This window comes from Corvus moneduloides, chromosome 18 (genome assembly GCF_009650955.1).
Source record: "Corvus moneduloides isolate bCorMon1 chromosome 18, bCorMon1.pri, whole genome shotgun sequence".
Classification (NCBI taxonomy): Eukaryota; Metazoa; Chordata; class Aves; order Passeriformes; family Corvidae; genus Corvus; species Corvus moneduloides.
In genome coordinates this window covers 13,928,790-13,943,746 of record NC_045493.1, presented here as the reverse complement: position 1 = coordinate 13,943,746, position 14,957 = coordinate 13,928,790, and the positions used below count along the sequence as shown (strand labels likewise).

At 43.6% G+C, this 14,957-nt stretch overlaps 1 protein-coding gene across 1 annotated transcript in view; it reads left to right on the top strand.

Annotated features, from left to right (window-relative positions):
* Window positions 1-14,957, top strand: part of TMEM132D (transmembrane protein 132D) — a 210,060-nt gene that overhangs the window by 46,561 nt on the left and 148,542 nt on the right. The window contains exon 2 of the mRNA XM_032128095.1: window positions 3,926-4,814. Coding sequence (XP_031983986.1) covers window positions 3,926-4,814 — 889 coding nt within the window. The remainder of the gene's footprint in view (window positions 1-3,925; window positions 4,815-14,957) is intronic.

Sequence of the window (14,957 nt, the reverse complement as noted above, 5' to 3'; positions counted from 1 at the left end):
GACCTACAAATTGTTTGCTTCTTCCATCAGTGGCAAGTATTTTTTAACCAGTATCAGCCAGAGGAAGATTTACTAAGGAGAGAGGAAAGAAAACCATCCTATGACAACATCTCAGGTGGTTATGATTGAAATCCTCAACAGACCCCTCACAGCATGAGGGGTCAGACACAGTCCTTGTTGCAAGAGATTGAGGAATAATGCTCCTGGCATAAGCAAGGCATCAAAATCAGGTTTCATTGGTTTCCTTCGCACTGCTGGGGATCATCTCCTGAAACCAGAATGCTGTGAGCAGCTCCCAGCTGAGGTAGGGTGGCTTCACCAGAGCCTGGTGGAGCAGTTCCTGCACTGGGGGTCAGCCCTCAGGATTCTGGTGCTGTGGGGCATCCCTGGCTGTGCTCTTCCACAGGAATCTGAGTTTCCTCTGCAGTGATTCAGCTTAAGGTGAACTGTTCTTGCAGCTTGCACCACTGATCAGTTCTAAACTGAGTGCATGTCTCTGGGTTATGGCTTAAACTCCTCAGAGTTTTAGTCTGGTCCCACTCTGTGCTGTACATCCACACAGAATTGGCAGGGCTGGTTCATGCCCTGCACTGCTGCACTTGCTTATTCTGCTGCCAGGGTCTCCATGCAGAGAAGTTTTCAGACACAGTGGCACAGTAAAGGTAAATTGCAGTTAATGAATTTATTTATTTTTTTTGTCTCTGTTGCTGGTTCCTTAACAGCACTCCAGTTCCCCCTCCTTTTTGTTTGACACACTTAAAGTGAGAGTCACTGTGTCATTCTTGTCTTAATTATTCAGGTGGGTTATTCCAGTGGAATTTTGATTATGATGGTGTAGATGGAATGTAATATTTAGGACAGATTATATAATTTAAATCTTTAAAACACCACTTCTATGCTGGGTCTATAACACACAAAATTGTAATCTTCTGCAATTCTGCCTTTGTAAAAACATGCATAATTTTTACAAAAATAGTTGTGGTTGTAATTAAAGACGCTGATAGTTGTTTTTGTTTTTAATTTCTTATCCTTCAGAATCCTTAAACTTTCACGGTCAAAATCCAGATGGTGCTGCAGAGCTCAGTGTTGCTTTTGAGCCCTTTTTTTTTTTTTCTGTTTGTGCTGATTAGAACTCTCCCCAGATAAAAGTTTAAAATTGTTAGAATTTTGGCCTTTGGCTGTTTGGAAAGCTGCTGCTGGCTTCCAGCACAAGCCAGTTCATATTCAGTGCACGTTCACAGCCTGGTGGTGGGGGGAAGGACACCAGTGAGGGACCAGTTTGCCACTGCCCAGAAATTTAAAACCAATGGACCCTGCTCCAGCTGGTGAGGCTGTTTCCTATTTTCATAGGCAGTTCACCTTTTCTTTTTGTTTTCCCCCTATTTGTGTTGCTCTCCTACTCTTCAGAGTCATTGATTTACAAAATCTGAGGAACATTGTCCTGTGGAGATGGGGAATACAGAGGGAAGGTTTTTAATCCCTCACATTTAAGCACTAAAATAAATGATTAAAAAATTATGAGGTGAAACACTCGGTTAATTTTAATATAAAAATAATGTACTTCTCCCTGTGGAATGCAAGGGAGGCAGCTGCAAGCAAAATAAGGGGAATAAAAGAATGGAATACTCTGAGTTCTTTGATGCCTTGCTGTGCTTTGCCAAGATGTTGGGAGGAGAATGAAATGAGTGTGGAATTTATAAATGGGGCAATAGGTGGGGAAGGAAGTATGCTGGGTGGGCTGAGTACAACAGCACCACAACAGATCCTGCCTCGGGGCTGGAGAGGAGAGCTCCAGCCCTGCAGCTCAGTGCCAGCAAAGCCATTGGGGCTGGTGGAAATCTTTGTTGGAGGATTATCCAGAAAAAGGTCTCCAAAAACTTCATTTGCTCTCAGTGAGTATCTAGAGGAAGAGTGGGAGCTGAATGCTCTAAAGACTAAGGATAAAATGAAGGGTATTTTTGTGTGTAAAAAAGCTCTGCAATTTACTCTTTATTTAAAAAGATCTTTATATAAGATCTAAGATGAATTTGCCACCTCTGGGGGAATCACAGGATTTCAGTCTTTTAGTGCTCATGCAGTTTACTGTCTCATATGTTGATGTGTTCTGGGGCCATTTTCCTGACTCTTCAGATAGATTTTATTTCCGGTTCTTTGGGGTTTGAGTAGACCTTAATTAAACTTTTTAAAGTAAGGTTTTATTGCAGTTGTTTATTGGAAGAGGAATTCCACTTTTTAAAGATGTGGAGAAGGATTTTGTGAAGCTGTGAAACTCTTCTGAATCCTCTCTTCCTGGCCTCTTTCATTGTGGGATTGGTTCCTTCTGAGTGATGCCCACTCTTATCCAGCGTTACTTTGTTCTGGTTTGTTGCTGGTTTTTAGGTGTTTTTCTGGATTTTTTTTTTTAAAGAAGTCAGCTGATTTTGCTTTACGTCTAGAAAGTCTTTTGTTCCTTTTTCTAAACTTCGGTTTATTGTTTTGCATTGTGTTAGGGCTTGGAGACCCTAACCATGATCTCAGCCTTTGGATTTTAGGTGCTGCTCCTACATAAATAGTAAGATAAGCGTCATGTTTGCAGTCTGCACAGACAAAGGGGAAGGGGAAAGAAACAGTAATACCCTTTATTTTTTGGGCATAGAACAGCAGTACAGGAAAAATGACTTGTCTGATGTTGGTCAGAGTGGATTGCAATACCTAGATGGAAGATTCATGGTTAGGAGTAACTGGCATCAGTTTAGGCCACCACAGTACTCATGAGCATAAATATTTAGGTCAGATGCCAAACAAAAAAATAAAGACTACTAAAGCATTTGTGAATTAGAGCTTGAGAAACTGGGTTGTCTTTGAATGCCATCTGTGGTAAGCCTTTGTCCCCTTTCTGAATAAGGGTAAGGATTTGAATTTGCTGTGGGGGAAAAAAAAAAAAGGCAATTTATTTCATAATTAGGGTGGAAGATGTGAGCCTGAAGGTCAGCTGTTCAAACAGGAAAGGTGATACTGTGTTTGCATCTGTATTTAACAGTGTGTCTGTCTTTGTTCTTCGGGACTGACAGTTCCTAGAAAGGATGCAGAGCTTATTCTTTAGCACGATAGCCTGCCTCAGGTGATTGCTGGATGGCACAGTTACAATGGGTGCCCTGCAGTGGGAGAGGCTCAGTGTCACTGGAGATGTTCTTTGTGTGCAGTGATGTAGAGCCCCCAGATAATGCAGCTGTATTAGGGGACAGTGTAGGGTTAGGCAACGACAGCGGCACAAATCCTGATGGTGATTTGCAGAAAAAACCCTCGACTCATGGGTAAAGTGAAATAGAAGGGACTGTAAATTGGGTGCAAACACAGCTCCTTTTGAAGTCCTCAGCACCAGAGTGATGTAAAGAAGCTGTTGTGTAAATTGTGTTATTGTGCTAACTGTTCTTAAAGTGAAATTCAGCCTTGTGCAGGAAGCCTTTTAGAGTCCATGTATTGCCTGAGAGTGCTGAAAAGGTTGAAGTGAGCTCTGAGTGGTCCATTTGCAGCATTTGGTGTAAAGTCATTGCCTTGGATTCCTGTGCAGGTGGAGCTTGCTGTAATGATCACATTGGTTTAGATGTGCCTGTGCAGTGATCTGGGGTTGCTGCTGCTGACTGGGTAATTTTGTTCTCTGATGATAAATACCTCTTGCAAGTGAAGATGTGACCTTTGGCGTGTGTAAACCTACACAAGCTACTTCTTTTAATCTGGCTGTCATGCAGAATGTGTCATAAACCATTGTTTTCCAAGCTGATTAGATAAATCATCATCTACCTAGGCCACCTCTGCATGGACTGATGAGGTTTATTGCCACTAATCCCAGCTGCAGCACTGTTGATGCCCTCAGTAAAGTCAGTGAGGTTATAGCACAGCATGGCTTGAAGATCTGATCCTTTAAACTCTCCTTTCCTTTCAACAGTGACTGAGAGCCGAGGGATCCTGGAGAGCATACAGAGATTTTCCTTGCTGCCAACTTACTTGCCTGTGACCTATCGTATCCACAACGCGGATGTTTCCTTCTTTCTGAAGGAAGCCAACCAGGATATTATGAGGAACTCCAGCTTGCAGTCCCGAGTGGAATCCTTTCTGATCTACAAATCCAAGAGTCCGCCTGTGTTAAACGCCAGCTACGGACCTTTTTCCATTGAACAAGTAGTGCCCCAGGACTTAATGTTGTCTTCAAATCCCTTTGGATCTACTAACAAGTTCTCCTTTAACTGGAAACTTAAGGCCTTCATCATGAGCACCAAGATCTACCTGAGCAAGCCCAGGGTGCAGGTGCTGTTCTACATCGTGGGCAGGGACTGGGACGAGTACAGCCCCTCGGAGCGGCTGCCCTGCCTGCGCGTGTTCGCCTTCCGCGAGACGCGCGAGGTGCGGGGCAGCTGCCGCCTCGGGGGGGACCTGGGGCTCTGCGTGGCACAGCTGGAGCTGCTGCCCAGCTGGTTCAACCCCCCCACGGTGCTCACGGGCCGTAAGAAACAGATGGACAAGTCTGAAGGGAGCCCCGTGGAGCTGTACTACTCCATCCAAGCAGGAGATGAGAGAGGGGAATGCGCCAAGGAGGATGTGAGGAAAAGTAACGGGATCCGATCGGGGCGCAATGACATCGATGAGTCAGGACCTCCCCTGCAGAGGATTGGAAGTGTTTTCCTTTACCAGACACATGCTGCCCCTTCTTTAACTGAAATGAGGTTGGATAATAACGTTGTCATCCAGTATGCACCAAAGACTGTCAAGCAAGGGGACATTTTGACTTTCCTTGTGTCTGTTGCTAAGAACTCGACAGAAGATCAGTTCACACTGAGGTAAGGCTGTTTTGTGTTTCCTTGGTACCTTACAGTTTCTCTGCTCTTGGAAGTCACTTGCTCTGTATAAATTGCCTGACATCCATTGCTGCTCTCCAGACGTTGTATTGCAGTTGGTTGATTGTATTGCAGTTGGTTGACTCAGCATTTCTCATGTTGTTCGGTCTGATTTTGTATGAATTGTCCGAGATGTGATCTCCTGGAGTGAGAAAGGCCTTTTCTTGAAGTTGTCCTTCGAGGAATGCTTACAAAAATTGAAACGGTAGAGCTGGGATATATCTATGTACTAAGAGGAGATAACATCTGAAGTCCTGGGAGCTGGAGTTTGCAGTTCTCCTAATCTCTCACTGGACTCATGTTGAGATTAATGAAGCTTAAATCTGCAGTTATTTATAGGAAATGAGCAAGAATTGGTTATCTAAGTAGGATTCACATGCTTCAGCTTCTCTCCCCAGCTTGTTGTGAGCCTGGTTCTGTATTACGGGATGTTTGAGGTTCCTAGGAATTATTGATAGACCAAAACAATTGCTGACAATGAGAAACTCCCTGAGGAGGGGTTGGTTGGTGTGTGAACGTAACATCAAGTGCCACATGGATTCGCCTCATCCTGCCCAAGCACTGAGGTGTTACACCAGTGCAGTACAAGGAGGACCAGCAAGGGCTGGGCTGGGGCACACAGAGCAGATGTGTGGTGCCTGCAAGGGGGGCTGCTGTCCAGCTGTCTTCTTTCCAAGCTTGCCCTGTGCTCCAGCACTGCAGACGAGGGTTGTGTGGCTGACGTGTGGAAATCCGTGTGTGCAGAGATGGTTCCGTTCTTTTATCCCTTAGCAATGGCTTGTGCCACCTCTTCCTGAGCTGGAGGTAAATGTCAGACTCTGGCTTCTGGGGATAAGCTGATTTGTCTTAGGTGTTTGTCCTAGAAATGGTGGGTGTTGCCAAAGCTCCCCAAACATTCCTCTCAAAGAGCATGTGCATTGTGGGAGGGAGCAGTGACCTCCCCTCTTCAAGTAGCACACATCTGGAACTGTGTTCATAAAACAGCTGTGCTGAGCACTGGAGGTGCTGGGAGCTGCCACCTAAGAAATCACACCCTGCTGTGACTTGAGATGAAACTCCTTTCTCTGGTGGTTACACATCTCACATTTCAGGGCTTAAAATGGGGCAAGGCCATAAATGGAACATTGTTGAACTTGGATGTCTGCCTTGGCCTGGAGCAAGGAGTAACTCAGAGGTGACACCGCTCACCTAAGTAGTAAGAGCTTAACAGAGTAATTTTTTTTCCCCTCCCCTTCCCCAGGAAGGTTTGCGGGGGATTTGTGGGGGAAATGGTTTGCCCTAAAATCAGGACATTTTTCCTTTGCAGGTGTGTGATAAATGTAAACTGAGTAACCGCAGCACTTAGCTGCTAACTCAAGGGCAATTATTTCTTTTTCATCTGGTGGAGGACAAACACCTCTCCTCACTGCATCAGTTCTCATTTTCTGAGTCAATCTAAGATTTAAATTGTTTCCTGAGTGCTGATTTCAACAATCCAAGTTCCTCATAGCAAGTGTTCAGGGATATCTTGGGATATGTTTATTGCCTATACTGATGACTTAGAAGGGATCGCATCAGCAGACACGGGAACTTCTACTACATTTGAAACTAGGTGGTTTTTTGAATTTGAAAATATAATGTTTATATTAAAACCAATTTTTTTAATCTAAAAGAGAATTAAGGTAAAAATGTTTATTGTTTTTACTCTGTAAATGTAGAGTCCTGGAAATCTCACTTCAAAGCATCTCTGTTTCCATGAGCTGTAATCCATTAGAAGAAGAGCTAGTTACAACCATGATAATTATGTTACATGTAGGTTTATTAAATTTTCACAAACCTTGCTTTGTTTAAATTAGGATGAAAACTCAGCACCTGAACTTTTAAAGAAGGCTTCTAAAATGAATTTTCTGAAACAAAAAGGAAAAGATGTGTTTGGATTGTAGCTTTTTATTTTGAGATCTAAGGGATCATAAAACAAAAAAAGCTAAAAATAGGGAGCGAATATCAGCTCAAAATGAAAAGTGTGGCACTCTTGTCTTAAAAACAGCACTTTGCTGTTACCTTTTAAAAACAAACTTTTGTAACTTCTTGCTGTTACTCGTGTTGCTTTCTTGAGTTTTGATTTCTCTTGACCTGCTTTTCTGAGAGAACCTGGCTGTCAGGCTCTAACCTGCTGCAGTCCAGAGTAGTTATAACATTGTTTAACTGTGCTTCCAGGGAGCCATTCCTCTCTTTGATCTGGTTACAGCATCCCTAAGGCTTTTTTGTTGGGGTTTTTGGTCAGAACTGTGCTGTGTTCATCCCTCCATGATGTGTTCTCCATCCATCTGGTCTTTTCTCATTCTGATCATCTCTCTGATAGAGGAAAAGGTCCCTTCTCCCCTCCCCCAACGTAACTCTTTTATGAGAAAAATTGTATTAATTTTTATTTCGAAGTTCTGCCTTGAGTGGCAGCAAGATTTGGAACTGCATTCATAAAGTGAGGCCAGGGGCTGCTGGCAAAATGCTTTTACCATTGCTTTTGCTCCAGTGGACTGGAAATTATGGCTTGAACAGATGGAAAATATAGGATATACGGGTCAGAACAGAAGAAACAGACATGCAAAACAGCCAAAAGTAAAAAATTACTCATCACTACTGAATATTTTTGGTTTCAGAACTATTATGTTCAGAGTAAACCTTATCCCCTTTCTAACAGGAAATTGTCGTCAAGGGGAGCCTTCTAGAAACTGCTGAGTACTAAAATATGTTGGGAAAGGTACCTTTGGTTTTTATCTTGTGCTGTTGTTCTGCACAAGGGAAGATTTAGAGGAGTGAACATGAAACTGATGGACTGCTTTTAATTTCGTGAAAGAGTTGGACCATAAGAGCCAAGGTCTAGGTTTTGTTTTTTAATGAGCTAGGGAAATTAAAAATATTTGTCTTGACTCTGTATGGGTGTGAGAGAGAGGAAAGGAAGGAGATAAAATATAGATGGTGGGTAAATATGGAATATTGCTGTAGGTTGAAAGCTTCAACTGGAGCACTGGGCCTTTGGAAACGGAGTAATTTCTCAGCTTCATTCAGCACTTGCTTCCCCTTTTTCACCTTCTCACCTTCCCATGTGCTGCTGGCCAGGGAAGGCTGAAGGCTCTTCCTTCCCATCATGGGTGCTGAAAGTTCCTGAAGTTCATAGAAAATATCCCAGTCTGTTGTGTTTTGCTTTTTTTCTCCAATTTCATGATACACATATTGGAAACTGAAACTACAGTGAGAACTTTATTTGAAGTGTTTTGCTGAGAAAGGAAAACACGAAGTATAATTTCATGTCAGTCCTTCCAAATGCTTTCAGCAGTTCAGGCCTCAGAGCTCTGCTGTTACACAATTCCAATTCCTGTTTGCAGCAGTTCCTGCTGGTTATTAACTCTGTGCTGTTACAGACATTACAGTCAATTTGTGCAGGGGTGGCAGTGTTTCCTAAAGTTAGGAACAGGAGTTTTCTGAATCCACACTGTAGGTACAGTTCTGGTTTTTATTAGCTTTTTTTAGGCTTTGCTGGGCCTAATAAACATAACCTTCTATTTTGTTTTAAAGTCAACAGGATTGATACTTTCTGCTTGCAGCCTTTTAAATTTGTTTTACTATTTCTGGAGATGAATCAGCAAAGAAATTATAGAGCTAGAATTGCCTTAAGCTACTGCGTGTCAGCCCTAGAAATATTCATGAGTGAAAAAAGCAGCAGCTTTTTTTTTTTTTTTACAGTTATTCAATTTATAATTATATTTAGTGAATCCTGTGTGAGGAAATGACTGAAGGTTGTAACAGAAGCTTGTAAACCTCAAATAGTTGGGGAAAGTAAGGGTCTTTTTTATAAACTCTCTGCTATTTCTTCATTTGTAAACGTGAGTTGGGGGTTGGACATCTGTAGGTACCAGTTTTATAAACGATTGAGAGGCTTTGTGATTTCCCTCTGGTATTTTTAATATCTTCTTTCTGATGATAAGTGTGGGAATACAGGGACTGGAGTGAAATTGTGGTAGTGAATAAGCAGTGCTTATTGATAATTGGGAAAATTTTCCCCAAAAGGCCCCTAGAGTTTATGGTACATGAACTTCTCTTATTTGCTGTTTTATCTAACAATCAATCGATAATAATCCAGCAAACATGAAAAGGGCTGCATAAGTACATGAGGGGAGCAGAGTGGAGATCATTAGCACTCAATTTATACAGCAAGGAAATCTGAACAAGACTGGCATTTTATCAAATTGTTTGTGTGTTCTTCTGGTGCTGGGCTAAATCAACTCTTATTCTTAGTGCTGAACCAAATCATATTTAAGTAGCAGAAACAATCAGGGAGTAAGTGGTGATCAGGAAGGTTACCAGCCACATAAACTCTGTGATGAGATGGGCTTTTCCCTAGGCTGTAGATGATGTGGCTGTTTCATGGTACCCCAACCCTGAGTTTGTAGCTCCTCTGCCAGACTGAGAAGAGCCCTATTGTACATCTTTTACTCTTCCTTCTATAGCTCTGGTTCTGTCGATTAAACAGCTCCTTCCACATCCTGGTTTGAACAGCTTCTAAAATCTTCTCATAAATGATTCCCCCCCCCCCCCTTCTAACTGATCTCGTGGCCTACTTTGGCCAGTTTAAAACCTATGAGAAAACTAAAATATCTCTGTTTCTTCTGAAATACAACCTCTACGTTTCAGCGTTTTCACTGCTCAGTCCTGATGTAAAAATGAGGTTGAGGTAAGCAGGAGTTAGGCACTGTAACCTAAGAAGGTGAAAGTCCTGTGTCTTCATTGCTTCATCATAATAAATGTTCTCTGCCAGTGTGAGCTGGCACAGCGCTGGCCTTCCTGCAGCAGGGCTGAGGGGAAATCACCCCTCTGCTGCTGCCAGGGGAAAGGCTTCTCCAGCAGGCTCCTGGGTTTTCTGCTGTGTTCAGCACACTGTATGAGCAGGAATTAACTTTCATAGCCTGTTTATGAGGTAGTCAAGCAAATATAATTTTCTCCATCTTATGGGTGGCAAAATAGCTTTCCTGCTTTCCTAAGTGACTTGCTAATGGCCCAAAATTGTCAGTGGCAGTGTGGAGACAAGTGCTTAAGAACTATTGACTTCTAGGGCACTCTATTACCTCCTGTTGCACTTGCAGATTATAGTAAGAAGAAAATAGTTCCTTCTGTTAAAATTATTCCAGTTAACATCCTCTGCCTTGAGAATCAACTCACGTTGACTGAGCCGGTGTCAGAAAACTGAGAGACAGATCCAGCAAACCATTACTCACATGAGTGGCCTTTGCAGCCGGCTGTTATTTCTGGTTTATTGCCTTGCAGCAGGACCCAGGAGCTGCAGTTGCACTCCAAGGCCTCTTATCCTCCTCTCAAATCCATCGCAGAGCCTGATCCAGCCTGGGCAAGGCGTGGTTGGGCCACCGATGGATTGAAGCAGTGTGAGCAGTGCATGGGTGCTCTGCTAGCAGGCACTGGGGTGACTGGGGTGACTGCCTGCCCTCGGGGTCCCTGCGCTGCAGGGTCACTGTCCCAGTCTCGCAGGCAGAGACTGGACAGGTTTATCTTGCTTGTCCTGCTGCAAGGGCTCCGTTTGCCTCCGTTCCGCTCCTGATCACTTGGAAACTACAAACCTTACAGGAATGGGAGCCCTTTGACACTGAAGCTGCACTGGTTGGGATTGCACTTCTGGCTTGCTGATCTAGCACTTCAGAATTATCGTTCTGCTGCATTCTGGAGACACTGTAAGATTTAGCCAGGGAAAACTATTTTTTCAATATAACTCATTAATTTAGGGAGCTGAAGAACATTAGCAGAAGTCAACTTAACCTGTATTTCCCAGCTATAATCAAGTTTGATTTGTTGTTGTTGGTGTTTTGTTTAGAAATGGGGAGGTTTGGGGTACTAAAAATCCCCCAGTTTATGGAATCGGTGTCTGAGTGTTTATTTTCTTCCCACGGAAGTGCTTAGTTCTCAGTGGAGAACACATTAGCAGCTCCTTTGTAGTAAGAAATGGAGCAATATGAAAGAGGGCTGTCAGGGCCTGCTGGGTAAAGGCAAGATGGATGGTAAGGGTGATTGGCACTGACAGGGTGTGAGCTGCCGTGTTTGCAGGTGCTGCTCCTGCCATCCATCACACTTGGCCCTGATTGTGGAGATGTCAGCGGGATGCGCTCCAATCCCGGCTGGCTGATGGAGGGGAGCGGGCAGGAGGGAGGGGCTGGCCAAGGGCAGTGGCTGGAGGTGTGCGAGCACAGATAACGAGGCGTCAAACACTGGGGCTTGAGATAACACACAGGGCTCTGCTGTGCACACACTGCCCCAGAGCTGTTTGATCTGCGCGAGGATTTCTCACTGTTGTATCAGCACCGGGGGATTACACATCCAGCACATGATGAACATGTCCATTCCAGTTCCTTGCACTTTCCTAGTTACTGCTGACAAGTTCAGGAGCTCTCTTTTTATCTATATTTTGGTGCCTGAGCATGTAGAACATTCTTGTAAAACTTTGGGTCAAAGAACTTCCTTTCTCTTCCTCTGATATTCTAGTAAAACATGAAATCTCATCCAGGTAAGGACTTTTCCTGTTTCCAAAGTACTTTTAAAAATAAAGGCTAAGTACACTGAGGAATAAGACATTTAATGGGAGGGAAAGTAATGTTTGATTTGAAATTATTGAAATAATTTGACTTTTCAGTGCTGCTTTCACATTTTTTAAGGGTAACATTTATCCAGGATGAACACACTCATATGAAATGCATCAGGCAATCTCAAAGTGTATTTTTGGTCACAAAAAAATAGGAACGTTAGTTTGCCACTTCTAATGGCAAATCTGAATTCTTTTAGATTTTTAAGGTTTTTACTTAAACAGATCTGACAGATCCTTGTAACATCTGTGTGTAAAGCCGTGGTAATAAATTATCTTGTCACTTTATCAGATGCCAGTTTGCACAGCATCAGTCACTTTTCAGAACAGTTTTCTCTCTGCTGGTCCCTCCTGGAGCCCGTCCTGCCCGGTGTTCACAGCCCTGAGCAGTGTCTCACACCACAGCACCGTGTCCTGCAGTGAGCCCTGACTCCCTGATTAGCTGCACCTCTGTCTCCTGCCTTTGCACCCCTCAGTGCTGGTTCTATTTCCCAGCTTACTGCTCTGTAGTGTTTGTCACCTCTCTTTTTCCAGGCTGCTACATCCACACCCCCTTCCCATGGCTTGGAATTCCTATGGGAGTGGAGGGAAGGGGAGCTGCTGCTACAGAATCAGTATTGGTGCTGGTTGATCTCTTCACCCCCATCACAGAGAATACCAACAATAAATAACCTAGGGTAGATAGTTCATTGCACAGAGTCATTGATCTGTATTATAGTAGATAGAATCTGATCTAAATCTATCACAAAATGGTGAAACTGAACCCTGGCTGCCAATGCAGAAGTTTTGCCTTCAGGATACCAGAACTGCGCATGTTGGACATCATTGGCCAAACTGATGTGGCCCTTGAGCACTTAGTGCAGCGTATAATCCATGGTGGGTGTCCTTAGGAGCTTCATTTCTGAAACCCAGGATCAGTGATCCCCTTATGTACATATTTAGTGGCAATAGTACAGGGTAGAGTTTGTGTCAGCGTTGGAAGGTGACACATCTAGAGCCTGCGTCCAAACCCGAGCGCTGTTTTGTTTGCATCAGTTGTTTGTTGAGTGCTCTTAGAGTAAAGGCTGTTACATTCTCCTGTTCTCCAGGAACAAGAGGGCAATTCTGCCGTGTTCCAACGATGACAGCGTGCTGGGTTTGGTGCCACGTGAGCAGTGCTGGGCACAAACCTCAGCCTGTGCGAGTGGCCGTGCTTGGCTGCACTAAAGTCAGAGAATTGAGCTCACAAAATCTGCTGTAGCCACTTGAGTGGCTCTCTGACCTGTCCCTGTGGTTGTGCACTTGGCTGATGTAAGCAGGACAGACATCTGCTCTGAAGTAATGGAGGGACACTTTATTTCCCTACTTATTTTTAATTGTGGTCTACCTGTTCCTTCCTCAGCTGTGCCTGGTGAACTCTGGTGCATTGTGCTGTGTAAAGGCTTATCAACAAAGAGATACCTCTTCATAAACCTTTAGATCTAATGCCTGAAAGCTCTGGAGGGTTTGGGTTTGAGGATTGTCATCCTTTTGAGGAATTGTCTATTGTAGGTATTCATTACTCAGGCTAACAGATACTGAAAATGGCTTTAAATCACCTGCTGGGTTTTTCCTTGCTTGTTTGCTTTATTTATTATTTTATTTCAGGGATAGGATTCTGAACTTTTAGAGCTCATCTATGAAGGCTTTTTTTCCCTCTGCAGCTAGAAGTGCTAACTGACTTTGATTTATCAAATAAAAATAAATTAATGCTATGTTGAGAGACCCTTTCTAAACCATGTCTGCATTCTAGATTTAGCTGAGACAGTAATTGCTTTGCCAGTCTGTAGTTTGGAGCAGTCTGTGAACCCTGAAAGAAAAATGTCAGTCATCAGCAGCTGAAGCCATTGTTTGTGGAGAAATTTGAACCCAGAAGGAGAGAGCCAATTTTGAATGCTCCCACTGTAGTTCAGAGAGGTGTTTAAATAACCATCAGCCCTTCAGTGGGAGGGGGAAGGAGGGGAGCTGTGGGTGTGTGCGTTGCTGAGAGAGAAAGGAGCTGCAGCCAAGAGAATAAACACCAAAGCTGCTGCAAGGAACAACATAAACTTGTGACAGAGTTTCAGCAAGAGCAGCTGTTGTATGGGCCTCTTTCATTTGTCCTGGCTCTCTTGGGCTGAAACACCTCCTTGTGGTAATGCAGCCTCTCCTCCAGGCCCATTCCCAGCTCTGGCACGGGAGCTGGAGAAGCAGAAACAGCTCCTTTGGGAGCCAGACTCAGCACTGCAGGGTGATGCTCTTGGGCCAGGGGAGGCACAGAGAGAAGGGGCAAAGCTGGGATCTCCCCCTCCACGCAGACAGGGGCTGCCTGAAGGGGCTGGGCTGTAGCACTGGATCCAGTGCGAGTTCTGGTGGTTTTGATTAATTTTCAAAGCCTACAAAAAGCTCTCAAAAAGCAGCTTGTTTGTGACCATACAGATGTTCAGTCCTCGCTGAAACGTGGTAAAGAAACCAAGCTCTAGGACCCAACACCTCTGCAGTGACTGGGAGCTTACTTTGGGGCATGCAGGGTCCTGTGCAGGTTGGCAAGTTTCAGGAATTTACTGTAAGTTTCCCAGTATCTCTTAACAAGGAAGGAATGGTGGGGATTTCCTTTATTCTATTATTCTACCTTCTCGACCCTTTTGTTAGAGGGAATATATTAGTTAAAAATTCCCAAAGTGAGATATATGCAGAGAAAAGTTTTATGCATGGCTTTGAGATCTTGTAATAATTAGGTGGATAAAACAACTTGGAATGCCTGAAAAATCTCATTATTTAGCTAGAGATGTTTAGGCTTTCTTAATCACCTAGAGCTGGTGATACTTTTCAGCTCTGAGGGAAGATAGGAAGTGCTTGGCTGTGCACTTTTTGGAAAACAGACTTCAAATCTCAGTTTGGGAAGGTTTTAAAATAGCAAGCTGTTCACCACAGGCTTGCAAATGGCTGAACTAGGACCTGGCTGAATAAATAAGTTGGCTGCAGGGAAAGAATTGAAAAAGGAGGAGGGAAGAAAGAAGGGCATTCCCCAAGATAAATTAACATCTGTGAAATAAGACACTTCTAAATGTATGCTAATGGCCTAAATGTTTCCATATTCAATTAAGTAATAAGTCCCAAGTTGGCAATATCATCCCAAAACATTCATTTACCAAGCCAGGGCTCCACTGGGAGAGCAGAGGCACCATAATGAACTGATGTGGGCAGTAGGACATGATAATGCCTACTTCAGAGGGAATTACCGCTTTCAAAATGCAATTTACAACAAGAATTTAGTTGTTAGAAGAGTTTTTTCCCTCTTCATTATGACAGTGTAATTATGACTCCAGTGGCTCAGATTAATTTTGAGAGGAGTGAGTTACCAAAGCTTTTGTACTGAGTGTTCTCAGGCACTTTGAGTACAGGACTGAGGGCTGTTCTCTGATAAATAATAACCAAGTGGAAGTTCACATAGACAGCAGCCTCCTTGC